General features: G+C 44.8%; 1 protein-coding gene across 1 annotated transcript in view; it reads left to right on the top strand.

Annotated features, from left to right (window-relative positions):
- The window catches only part of UHRF1BP1 (UHRF1 binding protein 1), a 35,715-nt gene that overhangs the window by 240 nt on the left and 12,865 nt on the right, over nucleotides 1-22,610 (top strand). Inside the window, exons 2-11 of the mRNA XM_026864381.1 lie at nucleotides 13,807-13,969; nucleotides 15,586-15,624; nucleotides 16,102-16,193; nucleotides 16,403-16,592; nucleotides 17,035-17,175; nucleotides 17,768-17,938; nucleotides 19,353-19,530; nucleotides 20,561-20,647; nucleotides 21,230-21,394; nucleotides 21,888-22,030. Of these exons, the coding sequence (XP_026720182.1) occupies nucleotides 13,807-13,969; nucleotides 15,586-15,624; nucleotides 16,102-16,193; nucleotides 16,403-16,592; nucleotides 17,035-17,175; nucleotides 17,768-17,938; nucleotides 19,353-19,530; nucleotides 20,561-20,647; nucleotides 21,230-21,394; nucleotides 21,888-22,030 (1,369 nt within the window). The remainder of the gene's footprint in view (nucleotides 1-13,806; nucleotides 13,970-15,585; nucleotides 15,625-16,101; nucleotides 16,194-16,402; nucleotides 16,593-17,034; nucleotides 17,176-17,767; nucleotides 17,939-19,352; nucleotides 19,531-20,560; nucleotides 20,648-21,229; nucleotides 21,395-21,887; nucleotides 22,031-22,610) is intronic.

The following is a 22,610-nucleotide window of genomic DNA, read 5'->3' as shown; positions in this document are numbered from 1 at the left end:
GACAGGTGTGGGGGTCAGGCCCCTCAGACCCCCGCGTTGGTGCCTCCCCCTCTCCCCCGAGACGTGCGGGAGCTGCGGTGGTTTCCAGCCCGGCCTGGCTCCCGCCGCTGCCGGTGTTGCCTCGGTGCCGGCGGTGCAGGGAAGCGCTGGGGGGCTGCGTTTGCTGCCCCTTGGGGCTGGCTGGAGGCCTGGGCCGCTTCCCACAGCAGCTCCCGCTCGGCTGGGAGCAGTGGGCATGAACACAAGTTCGAGAGAGGAGAATATAAACAGCAAAAAGTACCGAGTCTGAGGGCAAGAAGGAATGCTGTAATACCTGATACACCTAGTGCATGCTTGGGCACCTGGTTGGCATTTTCGTTGATGTTGTGTCATTTTTAATGAAGTTCATTAAAGGCACTAAAAGGTGAGGAAGACCATCATCTGGTGTGTAAGACCAAGTCAGTAAATACAGCTTCGGCTGTGGCTCTGCTGCTGGCTTGGGGGTTGACCTTGGGCAAATCGTGGTGCCTCAGTTTCCCTGCTATTTGGAAAAAAACCCAAACCCACTGCAGGAGAGCTAGGGCTTCTTGTGTTATCTGATGGCCGTGGGCATGTCCTCCCTCTGCATCGCTGAAAGATTGGAATAATATGAAATACAAAGGTAGCATATCTCTGCTGAAGGCACAGCGCTGTACGGTGCTTTTCTTCTCTGGGCTTTATGAGCTGCAGGTGATCAAGTTCTCTCCATTTTTACTGGTGGAGAAGCTCAGCTACAAAGCGAGGGGCTTACATGGTGTCCATGCTGGAGCAAGGAGTTAAGACCTGCGAATCCCGGCGCTCTGAGAGTTCTCTGGTAGTAACTCCTGAGTTTCCAGAGCCTGAGAAGAATCCCCACAAACTTGAAGCGAGCAGTCTCCTCAATAAAGTGTCTGTCTGCGGCAGTTCTGAGTCACTAGTTGCTCAATACTCCAGCTTTCTAGGCACTGTACCAAAAAGGAATCTAATAGAGCCTGCTGCTTGATCTGTTCATTGCACTCATTGAAATGAATTTCTGTTAGACCTGACATCACAAATCTCTGAGCTTTCTGTCTCATTCCACCTCAAATCAGCATGTCACGCTCGTTATGGATTCAGCCTTCTTGTCAGGAGGCACTGAAGTATTTATAACGAGGAGAGATGGATGAGAGCAGTTATTAATGGAGGCTGAAATAGAGATGGGATTTATTCCTAGGTACCACTCCTCCTAGGATGAAAGAGTGCTTGTGGTGTTCTTATGGATAATTCTCTTTCTTTAGAGAAGCACATGTTTCTTGCTGGTGCTTTTACTTAATTTTGCTTTTCACTCTTCCTTACCCTGCACTGTTACAACATGTTCCTGCTCAAAGGGCCTCTGTTTTCCCCTCCGATCAGGTGGGCTGTTGGTGTTCACGTGTGTCTCCTTTGTGCATTTCCAGGGACTCACGCAAAATTCTGCTGCTCTACCTGTTTTCCTACTAGCTGGACTTACTCAGTCGTTTGGGGTAGTTGGTCAGATCCTGCCCCTCTCTTGCATAAGTATTGTGGATGTTTTGCAGAAATGCACTTTGAACACGGTTTAATGTTCTATGAAAAAGATTATGTTTTTCCATTCCTGTTTTGTTTCCTCTAAATACCTCAGCTTCACACTCCCTTTGAGTCTTTCATCTATGATCATTTGCCCAGGAGAATTTTGCTACTGAATCATTAATCTGGCTTTATTTTCTGCTTTCGATTTGCATTATGAAGTAATTCCTTGTTCCTCTTTTTATGTCTTCATTTGAAGTCATTTCTGCACAGGGTGTGTTTTTGTTCCTTTTCTATCTGGATATTTGTAAGGAAAGGTCACAAGAAACGGCAAGATCAGGGAAATATGAAAGAGTTATTTCACACCAACTGCTCAGATTAAATGAATCACATGTCTAATAGGATGACAGTGGTCACTTGCGGTGATCTGTAAAGCTGGGCTTTGCCATCGGTGACAGAGCCGAGTTATGAATGTCTTTTAGAAGGCTTAGCCTGTGTTGTGCTTTAGCAGCTTAAATTCCTAGAGCAGAAGAGCCTAAAACCTTGCAGTGCTTTCACCATCTGTGCTTTTCACTCTTTTGTCCTATATTTAGCTTGGGAAAGAAAACAGATTAGGTGATTTCACTTTTTGGTTTTTCTACAGTGGCACATGGCTGCAGTACTGGGGTGGCAGATTCTGCAGGAGGTTGTTTATAACTGAACATCAAATTGTTGTAGCTGAGGCAAAGCGCTCTCCCTACGAGCTGTCTGAAGTATCAGCTGCTTGCTGGGTGTTTGAACTTGAATCTGGTTTGAACCTGAATGTGGTTTGAACTGAATCTGGCTTGAACTCCTCAGAGGCTGTACAGAACAAGAGCAGCACTTTGGTTGTGTTTGTTTACTGGCCTGTAATTATTCATGGCAGTACATCTATTGCTTTAAAACAAAACCAGTGCTTTGCCTTTACCTCTTTCTGGTTTTGTTTGAAAGTAGCCTCTTTATTGGTTTTTTTTGTTGTTTTGGGGTTTTTTTTTTTTGCTTTTTTGTTAAATGTGCGGCTGTAGTAGATGCTTGATCTCAGGGTATTATAAAGGTGGTATTTAGTCCCATTTGGTAAACAGGGAAACTGTGCGAGTCCAGACTTAATATAACACTTTGGCATTTGAGTTCTAAGTGCTGCAGTGGAAATCCTTACCAAAATTATTGAATTTTATTAGGAGGCTTTTATCCACTGCTGCATCTGACAACTGCTTTGTGACACTTTCTTTTGTTACATACATTGAAATGTGTGAGCTTGTGGAGTAATAGGCCATCCAATTGCTCACGTTGCCTGGTTTCCAGAGGAAATGCAGTATGTGATCCTTCTGTTTGTAAGAAAAAATAACAGGTGGAGAAAATAATCAGATAATAGCTTTACTTGCACCAGTTCCAAGGGGCCGATGTGAAAGAGCCACTTAGTCAGAAGCCTCTGAAAGAAATAAAAGCTGGTGTCAGCAGAGGAGCTGGGGTGGGGTTCTGGGAGCAGGTCTGAATGCAGGGGAAGGAGACCACGAGTGTCTCTAGCTTTGACAGGAGCCCTGGAGAACTGCAGCTGAGGAGAAACTTCAGGAATCTCTGAAAGCAGGGTGAGAAGGAAGCAGAGGAGAAATGAGAGAGAAAAGTTGGCTGAGGTAACACCAGCACTATCGCTGAGAAAATACAGATTAAAAACGCATGGGTAACGAGACCTGTTTATAGAGGGAAGAGTGTGGGGCTTGAGGCAGTTGATAACAAATGTGCACGACAGAAATACAGGGGCTGCTGGAATGGTGGCTTCGTCTTTGCTAGAGCTGTGCTTGCAGGCAGGGCCTGATACGTGCTGAGGACTTTTACTTCTGCGTTTATGAAGTGCTTGAGTGCCACTGGGGTTTTTGCTCTCTTTTATTCCCAGCCTATTACACAGGGTTAACAGACATGTAGGATCTCAGCTGCTGTTTCTTATGTTGGTTGGGACAGTATCTGCAAGGTGCTGTGTTGCTGTGGAACAAGACTGGGAACTGTGGAAGGGATCAAGACAGTGTTTGTAGCAAGGTTTTCTGTGTCATTTTATCCTTTCCTTTTCTTCTGTTGGTTGGTTTCTTTCCTCCTTTCCTGGATTTTGGAGGTTGCTGAGTGACAGGCAACGTTTTGGACAGTACAACCTTTCCAATGAAGGCTGAAGCTGAATTACCTTTGTCAGGTGCAAGGCTGCACAGCCAGGTTTATCGATCATGCCATCAGTTGTCACTTCTTCTCCATCCCATTGTCACATGGAGGAAGACGAAAAATGGCAGAATTTGGCAGAACTGTCTCACAGCACAGTATGGGAGCCACATTTTTGGATGAATAAGATGGGCTTTATATACAGAATTTAAAAGAAAATCCTAGAAAACAAAGCAGTTGAGTAGCACGTGCAGGATTTAATACTTTGATGCTTATAGATGTAGCTCAAGTGCACAGCCAGAAGAAACAGCATGACGTAACTCCTCGTAAGTTGTACTGGACCTTGGAGCCTTTCTTCTCAGTTCCCAGTGGTTTAGACCGTGTTATCCCTTTTTCCAGACATGATTGCCTTGACTCCTCCCATCTTTCACTTGCAATTGTAACTAGTCCTTGCAACAGATAAAACCACTGCTAGTACGTAAGTGAAAATATCAGGAAAACCTATAATGTATCTTTAGTTTCTTTTAGATCTGTTTAGCAGTTCGGAACACGTGGGTGTCACAGTGTGCTGAGCTAGGAATGCAGAGGCTTGTGTGGGCTGGTATTTCATAAATTGGATGTAAGAATCTCAGAATCTCCTGGCCCTAAAAATGCATTTGGTATCACCCCTTCCAGGCAGTTGTGTTGCTTCTGTACTAAAGAACCCTGGGCTGCATCAGAAGTGTGGGCAGCAGGGCGGGGGGGGGATTCTTCCCCTCTGCTCCACTTTTGTGAGACCCCCCTGCAGTGCTGTGTCCAGCTCTGGGGGCACCAACGGCAGAAGGACATGGACCTGTTCGAGTGGGGCTAGAGGAGGCCACAAAAAAAGCTCAGGGGGCTGGAGCATCCCCCTGTGAGGACAGGCTGAGAGAGTTGGGGGGTTCAGCTGGAGAAGAGAAGGCACCGGGGAGACCTTAGAGCGGCCCCCCAGGGCTGAAAGGGGCTGCAGGAAAGGGGGGAGGGACTCTGGATCAGGGTGTAGGGATAGGATGAGGGGTAACAGCTTTAAACTGACAGAGGGCAGATTTAGATGAGATGTAAGGCAGAAATTCTCCCCTGTGAGGTGGTGAGGCCCTGGCACAGGTTGCCCAGAGCAGCTGTGGCTGCCCCCTCCCTGGAAGGGTTCCAGGCCAGGTTGAACAGGGTTTGGGCAACCTGGGCTAGTGGAAGGCATCCCTGCCTGGGACAGGGGGGTTGGAGCTGGATGATCTTTAAGGTCCCTTCCAATCCAAACCATTCTGTGAATTCAGGGCTGGCTCTAAGACCCAGAACTGCTCTCTGCCCTGTGAGCCCTGCCTGTTCTGTAGCATTACTGGATTAGCTTGTCAGTTGGTCTTGGAGCTGTTTGTACCTCCATGCTCAAAAGCGTGTGATCTCATTGCCTGCCCTCTATCCACCCCCACCATCAAAGACATGCTCTCAGGCTAAGACAGGACAAAGAAAGGCCTTTGCAGCTGATGGTCATCCTGCTGTTTGGTGGTACTAGACTCTCTGAGGTCAAGGTGACAGAAGTGAGATGTGTTATCCTGAGGAGACCCATCCTTCTCCTCAGAAAAGATGGGTCAGGAGGCAGAAGTGTGGTTCTTCAGCTAATAAAATGGGATTTGGTCTCTGCCATTCAGGATTTGTTGAGATGGGCTCTGTGGCTTGCACTGAGCAGAAGGTCAGATCACACTATGAGATACTCATCATTTGCCCAACACAGAGGTGTGGGAAATCCCCTACGTCCAAAGAGCACTTTTTTCCTCCCTCAGTGCTTAAATTTCTTGTCTAAATGCTGCAAACTGGAAATTGCTATAAGAAAATCCAGTCTGAATTCTCTGATCTGTTTATTTCTCACTTGTCCTGAAGTGTTTTGCAGCATTGCTGGGTGCTTGAACACTGAGATGCAGCTGTGCCCTTGCAGTGACAGTCAAAGTGATGGTACATTCAGTGAGTAAAAAGTGTTGGAAACCCTCTGAAAGATCGACCATCAGTATGAGGTGTGTGGTTACCACCTAACCCTTCGGATTTCTCCCAGTTTCCTGACCTTGATTCAAAACTAATTGGAAAAAATTTAAAGAGCATGGTGGGTAGGAAGGAAAGCAAGGAAATTGCATCTGGGAATGACCTGATGAAGCTACAGAATTGTGATTTTAGGTAGAAGGAACCTCTGGAGAACCTTTGTCTGGGACAGAGTCTCTTTGCTAGAATTGAGACCAAGACTGCAGTTTTGGCTTTACCTGCTTTAATATCCTCCTTCAGTGATCAGGGAAACTTCTACTGTTAAAGACGATGATTTGCCTAAAGTAACTGTTGCAGCTTTGGGAAATATGTGAAACCACAAAGCTGCTAGCAGTTAAAAATTCATGATAAAAAAGCCATTACTTCTCCATCTGAAAAGTATGCCGTTCCTGCTTTTCAGCGCATTGTCTTCAGCCAGGTAATAGTTTCTTTGGTGCCCAAGTGCCAAAAATGTTGGAATCCAAAGCTTGAAGGCTTGAAAAAGAAATCTGGTAGCTAAAGCCCAGAATAATCCCTTCCTGCAGCCAGCACTTGGACAAACAATGGCAGAGAATAGCAGAGGAGGGATGTGGTTGTGTTCTCACACCTGCAAGGGCCTTTAGCATCACTGGGGAGGACTTGAGTAGCACAAGTAGGTTACGGAGAGCAGGTAACCCTGGTGTGGATAACCTCCCTGAATACATCTTGATCTTCGTGTGGCTGAGAGCAGCAGGACACGTGTCTGAGAAGGTGGGAGGGTTTGGAGACTGATGGGAGATGTCCACAGCTCCCTCACGGCAGGACTGTGTTGGGCAGGACGTGTGGTTGGGTCTAGAGGGCAGTTGGCAGTGTGATGCTTCATTGTGGCTGTGGGGAAGTTGCTTTATCACTTGGTGTCATAGTTTCCCCAGTGGTTAAGTAGAGATAATACTAACGAACCAGTTTGTACATTGCTCTGAAAATAGCCCTGGGAACACAGGCAAATGGAAGTAGTTTGGGGAATGGTGTGGAAACAGTATGTAGCAAGAAACTCTGAGCCACTTTATAAGAAAGAAGCTTTGTCAAGTCTCCATCCCAGCAGTGGCTGCTGTTTTACAGGCAGAGCTTCTGAGGTACTGAGCACTGAACCACCAGTAATAACTTTGTCTCTTAAGTTCTTACATGCTGTGTCTACCAAAGCATTTCAGGTTGGATACAAACCCTTTAATGTTGTACATCAGAAATGTCTTACTTTATTAGTACATTTTGATGGCCTTTTTACTTTTTTTAAGATTAGTATTGAGGAATTCTTGATGGAAAGACTGAACACCAGGCCATTATGGAGTAAAGTAATGAACAGCTACCACTCCTTTGTTCAAGACAGGAGTGGGAAGAGAGTGTGCACGTAACAGGACGTGGCATTTTCCTTTCACAGAGAGTAATCTCTCACATCAGAGTTGCTATGCTGCAGTTTACCAGAAGAACCAAATCGTCAGTTTTACAAAGTGTGTGTCAGCTGCTCGATGCAAGGTGTTTTCAGCCACTTCCACTCGGCTGGAGAGAGAAGTGTGTGCCATTTCTGGAATGCTAAGTAGACTCTCGTTGCAGCAAAAATAAATTGCACTTCAGTAGCTCAGGAGGGAAATGTGGCTGGATATATCCTCACATCAGCTGCTGTGTCAGGAAAAGGGGCTGTTAAATGTAACTCTTCTCCCCTCATCTTATTTCTCCTAGACTCCCTAAGCTCTTGCCTCCTCTGCAGCTACTCGGTTGAGTCTGAGTTATGTAGTAACCTGTTTTTTCTGCAGGTGGAAAACAAAAATGCAGATTGGATTGCTCGGCAAATAATTTCTTGAAATCTGAGCGCTGGGGCTTATGACTAGTGCACTTACATGTTTCTTCCTAGTTTTGTTTCGTGTGTTATTATTTGCTTGAGCTTTAGTCTTGGGAAATTCCCTGGCAGCTGACAGGCGTTTTGCGTTCCAGATTTCAGAGCATGGGGCAGCTGGCATTTAAAATTTACTGAGCTTCCAGCCAATGAGCTAGAAATAGCAAAACAGTTCCTCAGTGAGGTGGAGTCCAACCCCTGCCAAAACCCCAGCCTTTCTTCCTTTCAGATTAGTTTATGGTTTGCTTTACATGTCTCCTAGTACCAAATTAGTTATCAGTGGGTGTGGTGCAAGAGGCTCACTTAGACTGGAGCCTTTGCGATTTTCTAGTATTGACAGTGTTTAAAGTTAATTTTTGTTGGGGTCAAGAAAGTGTCCTCAGGGGTGTGGGGAATACATGGGGAGGCAGGCTTCAGGGAGGAGCGAGCTGACACTCGTGTTTTCTGTAATAGTTCAGTTTCATTCCCGATCTGTTTGGAAATGTTGTTTTTTTACTTTTTTTTTTTTTTCCTCTGCAAGTTGAACTTTGAATTGAATTTCTAAGTCTTTTTACCTTAGCCGTGTTGTATTGCAATAGATAACTTGGAGCCAAGACAACTGATTACTCAGAACAATATTTTGTGGCCCATGTGAAACTGCATTTGGCTTTGCGTGGTTGAGTGGTCCAGCCTTTTATTCAATGTAGCTGAAGCTTGGAAAAACAGAAAACTGATAATTTAAAGCCACCTGTGGCAAGTATATACAGACACATCGGTGCACTTAAACCTACCCTGATAAGGAGCCTATCGGTAGTGCTAAAGGCTGTTACCAGGTTACATGGTGACATGTACAGAGTTTGTTGTGTAACTTAAGTAGGGTGAAGCCATCAGGCTTATTGCATTGGGACCACTTTATGCACAAAGGAAAATATTATTGCCTACCAGTGTATCTAGGGTGCACCAGTGCTGTGCATGGTGTAGAGCTAAAGTTATGGAGATGATTTTCAACAATAAGATGTGGAGCTTTCCATCTTCTAAACAATTGGTTAGTTTGGTATTGATCAGATACCATTAAATTCTAAATGGCTTTATACTAAGTCGGTATGATAGCAACTAGATTAGTAGCAGATACCATCTAATACTGTGCATAAAATAGTCTCGTCTTCTGTTAATTCTGTGGGTTCCTCTTCCTTGTCTGCAACTCTGAATCTCGATCTTGGGTAGTCCTGTGTGTGCTCACCTGACACATTGTTCCACAGTTACACCAAAAGCTTGAGTAAGCAAAATGGCTTTTCCTGCTGAAAGGGCTTTTACTTCTTCTTCTTCCTATGAGTCTTCGAGGCAGCTATTTCTTCCCTTTTTACAGAAGTTTTGATCGCTTGCCCAGTTTCATTTCTCTCCAGAATTATTTTTCAGTTCATTCTCAGACACTACCTTCCAGTTAAAGGTTCTACTGCGGCCTTCCCTGAAAGTCTTCCTTTGAAAGTTTCTGACCTTTTCTTTTACTAGTCATGAACCGTTTTTTTCCAAGTAAATATGCTCTTTGGCTTCTGAGACAACAAGGTTTAATAGGAGGGGAAATGTCCTACCACAGATATTTTTGGATTGTAGATCTTCCCAAGGAAAATGGAAATCCCATTAAATGAGCTGTCCAAAACATAAACCAAAGACTCTGGGAAAGATTTTGGGGAAGGAGCAACTCTCATTGGCCAGAATATAGAGGGTTTTTTTTCTGTGTCTCATTTCTGTCCTTCTGCCATAGTTAGATTATGTATTTGTGTTACAAATTAAAGCAGAAAATCTTCACCTCTTCCCTTGCTGTTACCCTTATGAAGGCAAATCCCTTGTCTGTGGCAGTTTCACTGGGGCCATTAATATTGCTTGTCTGTTTTCAGATTGCAGCTGACAAGTTACCCCCTTCCTGTCTTATTTGTGTTTTGAGTATTTTTCCATCTACCATCTGCAACTGCGGCTAGTATTGCCAGCCATACAGCTACTTGCTTCTGCCAATAGATGATGCTTGTCATTAAGTAAAAATCAAGGTCACTGATGTACTGCTAAATTAGTTCTTGCATATAATAACCATAGTAACAAAGATATTAATAGAAATAAATGTGTTTAGCTGTAGGTAGGGGTTACATACAATAGACAATGATTACTGAAGAACTGCAGAAGAAGCTGAGGCAGAAAATCTAGTTTGAGCATACGAAGCTACTGATGAGAGGGTTCCTGTACCACGTGACAGCAAGGCAATGAGAGAGATGCACTGAAGAGAAGTTTTATGATATCAGACGTCTTCTCCTGACATTATCTATCTGTGTAGTTGCTTGGTTGGAGACAGTGTGGCCAGACAGCTTCAAATGTGAACATAAATTTATTATTTATGATTATAGCCTGGCTTTGGGCCAGCAATCAGATTTGGCCAAACTCCCTCTTGCAATCACTGAGTTTGTGGCCTCTGGATATGCAAGCTGATGAATCAGTCATTATTTTAGTAGTGACATCAGTTTTTGATATATGATCACGGTGATGATTGAGCAAATAGACTCCTGTGCCTTTCCCATCTGAAATGAGGCTTCAGAGCAAATCAAATCATGATCTGAAAAACTGCCCAGGAAAACCGAGGGTTTCTGTAACAGACATCATTCTTTTAGGGCAAATACCAAGAAGGCATTGAGGTTTAAATTGTCTGGGTCTTGTTAGCTCCTTAGGATAAGACCTTAGTCTATGAAATGAGGGTAGTGCTGTTAACGACTGCATCTGTCTGCTTCTTATGAACATTGATCACATCGTCTAAAATGGAAAGAAACAATAAGAAACAAACTGTAGGGAAGATTCTTCCCTGCAAACCACTGGGCTGAGAGGCTCGACCTAGCAGGACTTCCAGAGCTATAGCTGTTACAAGCTTCCCATGGCCTTGACTGTGAATGCAGCCAGACCTTTTTAGTCACTTGAAGGCTCTCTGTGGGTGCTGGTGGCTGTGATGGTCCATTTGGCCGTTGTGCAGCAGATCAGCTTCTGGCTGGCAGACACTTTCAGAGACAAAATGTTGCTCACGGTATTGTTAGTGTGGATGCATGCGTGTTCATGTAAGTGTGCACAGATGCAAAATGCCCTTGTGACTCTGCAGTGACAATTCCATAGAAGATAGAAAAAGGTTTTCTGGTTTGACTTTTGTCATGGTAATCCTGGCAAGCTCAAAAGGAGTGCTGCCCTTTGAGTTTACTGGCTTAGTGCTACGTGACTTCTGTTAGAGTTGGAAAAAAAAAAAGTAGTGCAAATATCCCACACTGTCAGTTTTCCTAATAGCTACCGTTTTCATTCACTTTTCTCTAAGCCAGCAATCCATGCTGCCAAATATGTTGCTGTTGATGACTATGAATGGAACCGGTCTGCCAACAAACATCTAAAATTGTCTGCTCTCACTGCTTTTATCCTTCCCCTGGCAGTGACCAAAGGAGTTCCTTTCAAAAGTAGTGAAGATTTGGCATCTAAGACGTCCCAAGTTCACAGGCACACCTCATCTGTTTTCCTCTTGTAATCCCCATCTAACATGTATCAAAATGTCTTAAATGTGAAGATTATTCCATCTGAAGAGCTCAGATTCCTTTACAGGGGGAGCAACTGAGAGCAGGGGACTTGGCAATAGGCATTCCTTCAGGAATTTTGACTGTGTGGTTTAGAAGAATTTGTTTCACGTTTAGGTTTTTGTTCATAAAACTTGGCAGCTTCTGTTGTCCCATCACTGGTGGGGTCTGTAACCTCTCCTTTGCGGGTGGAACCGCACATTTTGATGTCTCATGAAAAGGATTCTTCTGCAGAGTCTGGTAGTACTCGTGGTTTTCTTCACGGTTCAGCAGGATCTCTGCAGCCTTTCCCTGCAGATGATTACAAATAGTTATTTGTTTTTAGCTAGATCATGTTTCATACTACTCTCTCCGCCAGTGTCCTGTTTCACAGCTTTAGCGTCCTTTCACTGTGGTACTGGGTTTTTTTGATAAACATATACACTAAATAAAAGTAATGCCCTGGTTTAGACATGTCCTTATATTTTTCTTCTGCTTTACCATCTGAAAGCAGCTTCCCTGTGTCAGCATGCTTCATCTGGGATGAAGATTTGGGACACCAGGAGTTTGATCCTTGCTCTACAAGTGTGAGAAAGCTGCTCCGTGCCTCAGTCTCTCCCCACCTCTGTAAACTGATCGCTACCCACAGCAGCCTGTGAGCTTAACAGCGCCAAGGGCTTTTTATTACCTACCTGTTCTGGTTGTATTTGTTGTATTTTTAGTATCCAATCCCAAGTGGACATGATTACAGCAGCTTTCAACAGAGCTGGTTCTCTAATGCAAGACAAGGATGCTTGTGTATTGCCTCAGGAGGTATTTGGTCTAATTTTCAGCAGTGTCTGAGGTTGTGGGTGCTCACAACAGGACGAAGTGCAAATCTTAGACACTCAGCATATCCCTGCATCTCCCCACCAGTGGAGCAGCTGCTGTAGTACACTTTGGAATGTATTATTTCTTTGTAGAGATGCTGAGGAGCAGTCTTGAACTTGGCTGCTTTCCTGGGTGTGTTTTAAACAAGAAGGCTTCTGGTTAAAGGGGATACCAAACTTAAAGTGAATGTGTCGGGCTGAGATGCTGTCAGGTGTGTTATAAACTTGGTCTTTAATCAGCTGTCAGTGTACCTTCAGCTCAGGGGAGGGAGGTGATGGCATGACACAGTAAGTGCCTGACTTAGGCTTCTGTGGCAGCAGAAGACTTGACAGTGGCAGGGATCAAGGTAAAAAGCAGCAGTAGGCAAACTCGCAGCTGTTTGTGCTGCCCTCCTCTTCCAGGAGTTGCCGCATCGGTAGCGTAGGGTTGACATCAGTGGCTCTTCCTTGTCCGTCAGACTCTTTCCTAACAAAATGTTCGCTTTGGAAAGGCATTTTCACCCCAGGAAGCCCAGGGTTGACTGACCAGCAGCTGCTGTGGCGCCTGAGCCAGTTTTGTGCTACACCTCGTGCTCCTGCGGTGGCCACATCAGCTGCCAATGTTGCTCTGGTTCTTCCTCCCTCCCCTCTTTTAGCAGTGACTTTTTTCAAGATGCCCTTTGTGCCTTTCACAGAGAAGTAGCCCAGGCTGCTGGTGCAGGGAGAGGAGAGAGGACGGCAGCGTGTGACTCACTGTGTGCCTAATCCTGCTTACGCTGACAATGGGGTCTTTCTTTCTCTTCCGCTTTCTGGACCACTGTACAGAATTAGAATTGGCATTAGCATGGAGGAATGTGTAGAATAAGCCCTGGCTTCTGTAGTGGGTAAGTTGATTGGCAGGAGGTCTTCCAACTTTGAATCCTGTGACTGCGGAGTGCAAGCTGCCTTGCTCCCTTGGTGGCAGCCCCTCCTGCTCGGGAGGTTTGTCTGATGGAGACAGCCATCCCAGCGAGGTATTGCTGACACCAATACAGCCCCCGTGAGCTACCACCCTCTGAACTTGGCTCTTCTGCTTCTTTAGGGCCACAGTGGCTTTAATGAAGTCAGAGGATTTTCAGATCCATACCAGAATACACTGCTCTTGAGCAGTCCTGCAGAAATTGTTTCATCCATTGTATTTAAATCTCAGGCTTGTGTGTAGGGAATCTGAAGACACCAGGCTGCACACAAGGGACGTGGAAACAACAGAAGCCCTTGGGAGGAGGACTTGCAACCAGAGAGAGCAGCAGCTGCTGGTTGCCAAAAGGAGAGGAGGATGGGAGCTGGGGCTGGTCACTGGGGAGGGGAGTCTGGTCAGCAGGTCCAAGCAGGCAGCCGAGGAGCAGACTGGATTGCAAGGCTGGTGTTTAAAGAGACAGCCATAAAAATAATGTATTAATGATGTTTTAATCTCCCATGTCAAAAACTTCAAAAAGTATCTAGATAATTAAACTTTTTACTGCTGATATGGCGCTTCTGGGGGGAGTAAAATTAACCTGTTGCAGTTTGGCTCTGGTTTTGTCTTAGAGCAATTTTGCTGGTTTCCAGGTTCCCAGTGCTTTAGAAGGAATTTTTAGTTTCTCAAACTTCAATTTGATTTAAAGCAAAAACCAAACAAAAGTCCTTCAAATGTCAGAAGTGTTTTGTGGAGCAACCAGTATGCCCTGGGTTTAAAAATGTTAGGAAAGGTTTAACAAAACATCAAGCAGATTCTTATACTTAAAATAGCTCTCCTAAAGGCTCCTCTAGTTTCAGCAGCTCTTCTGGGGGTTGTTTTTGAGTCTTCCCCTTTCTTCTCTTATAGGTTTACCAAGAATCTCTCTCCAGACAAAATCAACCTGAGCACGCTGAAAGGGCAGGGGCAGCTGACCAACCTGGAGCTGGATGAGGAGGTGCTGCAGAATGTGCTGGAGCTGCCCACCTGGCTGGCCATCACTCGCGTCTACTGTAACAAGGCATCTATCAGGGTGAGCGGAGGAGGCTGTGCTCGTGTCCCGGGATGCCGCTGAGGCCTTCCGTGGGCAGCTTCTGTTTGACACTTGGGAATTTCTGCTGAAGAACCAGGGTGTATTGATCTCCACATTTCCAGTGATGTGCTTTAGGCGTGAGATTTGCCAGTTGAGCGCTAGGAGAGAGCTGCAGCAGGTTTCACCAAAGGCTGCCTTTGCCGAGCGCTCTGCCCCGATAGCAGCTGGTGGCAGATGGCAGAGGATGCTGAGAGCAGCACAGGGAGAGTGCTGTGGTCCTGCCTCCCCTTCAGGTGACTTGTTATGCCAGCAGTGAGGTCTTTATATTTCATAGCCACTGATGAATTTCCAGGAATTTGCCCAGATGCTTTCTGGACCCACTTACTTCACATGCAGGGTGTGCTATGGCAAAGAACTTCACAGCTTAACTACAGCTGGTTTTGCTTGTATCCAGCCTGCATGTACTAGTTTTAGTAGTTAATCTCTTGGTACTGTTGTTGGAAGATATACTGAACAGTCATTCCCTGTTCATCACCTCCATGTCACTTAGGATTTTACAGGCCTCTGTTTGGCCATTCCCTCCCATTTCCCTGCTATTTTGGTAGCAGAGGAGTTTTCTCTATCCTCTCTCATCCCCACCAGCTTGTTTTTACTGCTAAAGAGGAAACACAGACCTCCAACAGGAATAGGAAGCAGAGAGAAACAGAGTGTAGTTCTTTGAAAGCCTAATTATGCTGTGAGGTATTGTAAAAACACATTGAACTTTAAATATTGATTGTTGAAAAGGCAGTTTGTAAGAAATGTGTGAGTAGTGTATGTGAAAAGTTGCACTCAGCCTTTATGCCCAGTTACTCAATTCACATGCACGATGGCTGACAGTGTGCATGCACTTGCACTTTTGCACACTGGACTCTTTCACAAATTCTTCTTCCTTGTGCTTTTTAGAGCAAAATGATTTTTTTTTTTTTTCAGTTGATATGAAATGCCAGATTGTTTAATCTCAGTTGGTACTAACCATAGTTGCATTACGTGAATGCAAAAGTTTTTAGTATATTGAAGAGACTTGCTATAAAAGAAATATGGTTCTACTCTGCCAAGTGACAGTAAAAATGAGCCTGTCTTACTCATCTGATCTGCTCTGTTTTTAGAGGCAGATCTGCTTAATTTAGTAACAAACATTTGTTCTTCCTCCTACGAAAACTGCAGAATAAATGTTGCTGTAAGAAAATAAAATGGATCTTTTTGGTTTGTGCACAGCCTTCAAAAGAGTTATCTGACTTCCAGTAGCAGCAGCAATTAATTGTAAACCCTTTAAGGACAAGAATATTCTCCATAAAGGAATGTGAAAAATTGGAATTTGACCTGCAGAATATCTCTTACTCGCAGTGATATGAGATCCTAAAGCTAAGCTGAATTTATAGGTCTGGTGGCTGGAAAGTCTTTTCACTTGTCTGTGTGAGCCTGTTTGACCTGAATATGATGAGACATGAGGGATTGTCACCATGGTCATTTCTCAGAGAAATGGGGCTCCAAGTTTAGGCTCGGATGGTTTCCTACAGTTTCTCAAACTTCCCAGTGCAAAGATAACTCTTGTAACCTCAACTTTATTGTTTCAGATCCAGTGGACAAAGCTGAAAACACATCCAATCTGCCTGGTAATGTTTCCTCTCTTGTTAATTCCTTTTCTTCCTTGCTCTTTTTAATCTCTCCTACTTGAGAAAAATTCTGCAAAGGCGAACTGAAGTGCATGCTCAAATTTTTGTTTGACCTAAATCCTCTAGGCCCTTGACACACAGGGGAAGGGGAGTTCTGAGAATAGTCCTGTTTGGCGATGAGTGACCTCCCACGAGACCCACATTTCACTGCAGGATTGAGCTGGGCTGAGCTCTTGGTGAAGTCCAGGTCAACCTTGTGCCTGTTATTTGTTGTTTGTTTTCCCCCCACTTCTGGGGATTCAGATTACTCAACAATCCTGGCACTGATGGTGTGAGAGCTTTAACACATGAGACTCTTGGAGACTCAGGAGACTTCAGAGCTTGGTTATCCCTGCCCTAGAGTCTCAGACCTAAGGCTGCTAGGCTGAGCTTGAGTCTTGGTCTTGTACTTATTGCCCCCATGTTCTGTCTTTACAGTACCTGGACAAAGTGGAGGTAGAGATGCGAACATGCGAAGAGCCTCGGCCACCCAACGGACAGTCTCCCATTGCTCTTGCTGCAGGTCAAAGGTCAGACCCTGAGCCCTGCGGCTTCTTTCTGCCCTGCTACTGGGCTATGAGTGGCTGTTGTTCTTGATGGTTAACCATTGACCTCTCTGCGCTCAAGTTTAAGTGCCTCTAATATGACTTATAAACCTTGGAGTGTGTCTGTACATAGCCTTACCTCTACCGGGCCTTTTGTTGCAACGGGGTGACTTTGAGGGCTCTTCTCTTTGCAGTGAATATGGCTTTGCCGAAAAGGTCGTGGAGGGGATGTTCATTGTTGTCAATTCCATCACCATCAAGATTCACTCCAAGGCTTTCCATGCCTCTTTCGAGCTATGGCAGCTCCAAGGCTACAGTGTCAACCCAAACTGGCAGCAGAGTGACTTGCGACTCACTCGCATTACTGATCCACAGAGAGGAGAGGTGAGGAGTTGTCTGATATTGCCCGTCGTAACAAGCACAGAAGAGTGGCACTGGGGCTACCCCAGTCCTCCGGGGTAACCAGGCCATTGTCTGAGTTCTCATACTGTGACAGAAGGGAGCTTTGGTGAGCTGTCCTGCTGTTTGCTGGAACAGGGTGACTGAGAGCTGACGTGTTCAGGCCTTTCTCTGGGCTCATCTAATCTGAGAAAATTAAACTGGAGAAGGTCTGAATGTCCTTGTGGTTTGTCTGGTTTTAAACTCGGTGTGAGAGACAGGGTTAGACGTTACCTGGGGCATGATTTCAGTTTTTGTGCTGGGAATCACAGAAGAAAAGTGTGTTGAATGATTTTCTGTGGCCTTGCTTCATTCCACATCTTCAAAGTGTATAGTTTCATCCTTGAAGTCGTTGAAAAACTCAACATTTTCCTATTTTTCTGGGTAGGTTTTGACTTTCAAAGAGCTCACCTGGCAGACACTTCGGATAGAAGCAGATGCCACTGACAATGGCGATCAGGATCCTGTTACTACTCCTCTGAGACTCATAACCAACCAGGGGAGGATCCAGATCTCTCTCAAGAGAAGGGTGAGAGTTTCCTCCATACTTTGCAGGATACCGTCTGGTATCCTGGTGCAGTGATGATGCATATTTCCTCCCACGTTCCTCAGCAACCGTTCTTTTCCTACATAAATGTCGAGCCCAAGCTGCTATATTGCTCTGTGTTTTCTGTTGGAGACAGCTGTGTTCTTACCAAATGTCAAAGCAGTTTTTCCCCAGAGGAGGAGAACATGTATGCAGCAGGCTTTTAAATCCTTTCGAACATCCCAAGGAGAGCTATCATCTCTTTACTGGGAGATTAAAGCCTGGTGGCCTTATTTTTAACTGTCAATGGAAATGTGATGAAGATAGATACAAAAAGAAAGGTTAAACCATCTTTTTTTGTTGTTTTGGTGGGTGGTGGTTTGGGTTTTTTTTTAAACCAGTGAGCAAATTGCCCCCTATGACTACTTTCCTTCTCAGAGGAGGTACTGTGGCCATCCACCAGATGAGTTAACTTCTCTCTCAGATGAGTTTTAGAGCAGCACCTCTTCTTTGTGCTACAGCTTCTGTGTACTATGAAGAATGTATGTCTGTGGTTGCAATTCTTAATGTCTCTGACTCCTCCTTGCTCTTTCAGACCAAAGATTGCAATGTGGTGGCATCTAAGCTGATGTTTCTCCTTGATGACCTGCTCTGGGTGCTGACAGACTCTCAACTGAAAGCAATGATGAAATATGCAGAGTCTCTGAGTGAAGCCATGGAGAAGTCTGCACAGCAGAGGAAAAGCTTGGCACCAGAGTCTGTCCAGGTGAGTGAGTCATGATTTGGATGTTGGTCTGTCAGGAAAAAGGAAAAGACGAGGTGAAGGAGACAGTTTCTGTTTGTGTGGCATCTCAGTCTTGCTCACAGAGCATCTCCCTGACGGGAGCTGGTTGGCTTCTCTGTGTCAGGTCAGTGTCATGTGGATCGGGGAGTATTGTTGGATAATGAAGTGACCAGAGGAGTTGGAATAATTGCCAATAAGCATTAGAGAATGTTCACAGGTAGTTGCAGGCTAGGTTCTGTCTGATGGCGGGGAAAAAGTGGTGTTAAGTTGCATGGCTTTCCGGATTTGGCTGGCACATGGAAAGTTGCAGAGGGTCCCATGAGGATTGGATATGGTAATAAGCAATAAATATGTTCTAGAAATAATCATTTCTGCCTCTCAGTGACAATCCGCATAGGCCTTGAGGAAGGGACTGGTATAATAAATTGTGACATAAAACCATAGTGAGCTGTGATGCTCGAGGGAAAACACTGGCATCCAATTTCGCTGTTGTTGTTCTGGTTTCTTTTTTTTCTTCCTAATACTCTGGAGAGAGCTTTGATTTTTGCAATTGTTCTTTGGTTTGCATGTAGCTTAGCAGCGTATGACAACCTCAGAACAGCTGCTTCTGCCAGTAACCTTGAACTTCCCTTACCACTTTCTTTGTTTTCAAAATGCTGTGCTGAGTAATTGTTTGACAAATGTCACAGAATAAATACATAGGGCAGAGGAGAAAAGGTGTTTTCAGAGACAAGGATGAGGGAAGAGGAATGTCACTGCTGATGGTGGAAACTTTGCAGAAGGAAGGCCGTGCCCATAGTGCAGTGAGATTACAAAATCCCAGAATCATCCCGGTTGGAAAAGCCCTTGAAGCTCCTCCAGCCCAACCATGACCCTCCCCCTGACTGTTCCCAACTCCCCCAGATCCCTCAGCGCTGGTTCAGCCCAACTCTTCAACCCCTCCAGGGATCCCGGGGACTCCCCCCTGCCCTGGGCAGCCCATTCCAACGCCCAACAGCCCCTTCTGCACAGAAATCCTTCCTCAGAGCCAGCCTGACCCTGCCCTGGGCAGCTTGAGGCCATTCCCTCGGGGCCTGGCACTTGTTCGTTAAAGAACTAGAAGAGGGGATCAGGAACACTTAGCCCTTCTTGTCTAGGAGTCATAAAGCATATTTCAGGATAGTTGAACAGTAGCTTGATGTAGAGGAGACAGGAGCACAGACAAAGGGTTTTGCTCATAGGAAGGGATCCAGATTTCTGGACTCCCAATGAAATTTCTAAAAATTGATGCCTTGCAATCAGGAAGAGTGCATGAGCTGGTTTTAATTATAACCTCTCTCTTTTTTTCATTTCCTTTTTCTTTTCTTTTTTTTTCTTCTTTCTATTAGTTCTTACGGAGTTTGTCTCTCTCTAATAGATCACACCGCCTGCCCCAAGTACCCAGCAGTCCTGGTCTCAGCCGTTTGGAGGCAGCCCAAATGCAAGTAGCATTGGACAATACTTCGATAAACATGACATGAAAGAGTCATCGTACCACCTCCTCATCTCACGCCTGGACCTGCATATCTGTGATGACAGCCACACTCGTGAGTCAGGTAACCGAGAGCAGCGTCAGGAGGACACTGCAGGAGGAAAACCTTGATCCAGTCGTCAGCTTTCTGTCTGGAAGGAGCATTTTCCTCTTATAACATGGAAGATGCGTGGTTTTGTTTCCCAGGGAGGCAATAGGCATTCAGGCTGATGGAGAGATCAGTTCTGTATGTCTGAACTCAGTATTAGAAAATCTTTCTTGGCTCCGTGGGAGAAACATGGGGAAGTCCATCAGTACCAGTGACCTAGTTGAAGTGACAGAGGATGTGCTGTGGGAACACTGTGGTATTGAGCAATGGGAATAAAGTGTGATCGTTCCACTTGGTGAGAAAATGGTTTTTTTGACAGTGTTCAGGACATTGACAGTAGCATAGCTACAAGGATTATTTGCTACCTTTGACAGACCATTCCCCTGCCTACCCTGTTGTTTATCAAGCAAGGCTTTGCTAACTAGTGTCTGTTTTACATTGAACTCCCCCCTACTGGCATATACTTCTAAGTACTTTTTTGAGGCAAATGTACCCCTGTCTCTACACAGCCATCTCTGATCCAAGTTGTACTGTTAGTTTTTGCACATCTTCCCTTTAAACAAGAAAAATATAATCTCCTCTCTACGTGCATTACTATTCCAGATATTTTTGAATTAGTCTTTGTATGACTGGCTCCTGAGCTGCAGTTACCAACATCTCACCTCAGTTTTGTTGTCTCCGTTTCATTGGCCCTACCAGCAAGTGTTGGAAACACAAGTGCTGGTTATTGTAGTGGGAAGTGTAATTGATAGGGGCCTGGGAAGCAACGGGATCTTGCATTTTGCTATTTGAGAGTCTAGGTCTGATTCTTACGATATAAACCTTTGGCCTGTTCCATTCAGTTGTCGTTTTCCTTGCTTAGGACAAGATTTTGATACGGCTTTCCAAAAGGTGATACCCTAATACTGGCCACAGTGGCAATCAAAGCAATTTTGTTCTGAATTCTCCTGGAGCAGGACTTGGATTGCGGAACTGATCATGACTTTCTTTGTTCTGTTTCCCACAGGCGCTTTGAAGCACGGGATGCTGGGAGGTGCCATGCAGCTGACCTTCAGGAGGATGGCTTTTGACTATTATCCCTTCCACAGGGCAGGTAGGGGAGCTTGTGACCTCCCAACTTGAGTGGGATAAAAAATAATTTGAGGAACAGCAATGCTATATGGCTTCAGGCAGGGCTGGAAGAAAGGCTACACAAAGGACTTAAATCCTCATGGGCAGGGTTAATCTAATTTACCTGTCAGTGGATGGCTGACAAGTTGCTGGCAGAGCAGAGTACAAGGAGGGGAGTAAGTTGCTGTCTGTTGTAAAGACATAAAATTTGGGTTCCTTTTCAGTTGCTTAGGATCTGGTTGTTGCATGTGCCTGATCAATTTGGAAGGGTTATAGGATGTATCCCAGGAGAAAATCTGTTTGTGATTAACTAAAGAATCAAGGAAAAATGACCTTGGCATTCTTCCCAACTCTTGAATTTGGAACACTTGCTGGTAGAAGCAGCTCTGTGTGTGAAAGCCTGCACTTGTTTCACAAGCACTTAGTAAGCTGCATATTGCATATTCCAGATCTGATATCAATAAAGAGGAATGCTGTACAGATCTGCATACATTTGAGGGGCACAGGAGAGTTCTGCGTATCCAGGAACCTCATTTTTAAAGCCAGGATGTTTGCTTTCATGCAGGAGATGCCTGCAAGCATTGGGTGAGGTACAGTGAAGCGATGGAAACACGGGGACAGTGGGCAAAGAAGTTGGTCAGTGAATTTCAAAGCAAGATTGAGAAGCTTTATGAAGAAATGGACCCTGCATTTGCCAGGACTCCACTTTCCCCCTTCAAAAAGAAACCAGGTAATGGTATTTGATAAAACTAGTAAAGTAGGAGATGGTAACAATATTCCTACATCCAGCAATATCTCGTTACCTCTCCCCAATTTAGCAGGCTGATTGGTGCAGAAATCCATAGCACACTAAAAATCATAAATAAAATGGTAAAGTGGCTGTCATACTGGAAAAACACCACAGCAAGAATGGACAGACTGCAGCAGTTTCTTTCCTAGCTTATTTATTGAGTTTCTTCATAAGTGACTATATAAGAAGTAAATTAAATACTTGAAGCCTGGCTGAAGGATGTGTGTTCTTGCTACAGAGCAGATTCATCTTTCACAGTGTTCGTTCTTCAGTAGTTTTGTTTTTATTTTTCCCGCCTAGCTGTGCCCATCTGTTTCTAATTTTAGGGCAGTTAATTCTGCTCTGTAAGCACATACATGTTGGTATTGATGGTGAAGTTTGCTGCAAAGGAGATGAGTAAAACCCTGCTGGTACTGCTTTTCCATCCCTACAGACACGTCACTGAGTCCTCATAAAAGTCCCTTAGAGAAAAGCTGTGCTCCTCCCACAAGTTTGCCACGACTCCGGCACCCTCCCTGGAACCGACTTCGATCCAGCTGTGTGGTAGTTCGAGTGGACGACTTGGATGTTCACCAGGTGAGCCATTTGAGCAGTGTCTAGAGATGTTCATGTTGTTTTTAAAAAAGAAATATCATCTGATATGATTCAGATAAATTATGCAAATCCTATGTCATGCAAGACAATAAAAACTGTGCCCAGAGAACCCAAGTGCTGTTACTGCATTGCACGTAAAACTTTTAAACCAAGTATGAACTGCTGATAATTTTCATGTTCAGAGGAAAGTGCATGCATAACCACAGAGTTTCTGCACTCTGTGTCTCTTCACATCTAAACTTGCATCAAGCATTAGGTGGGCCCAGAGTAAAAGATTTGATGCATTAGAAAAGTTAGTATATGGATTTTTGACAGAGGAGGAATAACTCTTACCTCGTGCTTTCTGACCCAGGACAGAAAGCATCACTAGACTGGATCAGGCCCTACATCCCTATACCCTGTAACCACTACAAGAGCATAATCAGTACTAGATATTATAATGGACTTACCAATGTGCTGTTAATCTTGAAGAAAGCTATAATAGTTTTCAGTTCTGTTTATTCATGTCACCTAATTCTGATTGTCGTGTCACTGCTAGTAAGAGCCATGAGACATAAAGAAC

Source organism: Athene cunicularia, assembly GCF_003259725.1.
Source record: "Athene cunicularia isolate RWA chromosome 26 unlocalized genomic scaffold, athCun1 chr26_part2, whole genome shotgun sequence".
Lineage (NCBI taxonomy): Eukaryota > Metazoa > Chordata > Aves > Strigiformes > Strigidae > Athene > Athene cunicularia.
The sequence above is the reverse complement of the archived record's forward strand: the minus strand, read 5'-3'. Positions and strand labels throughout refer to the sequence as shown.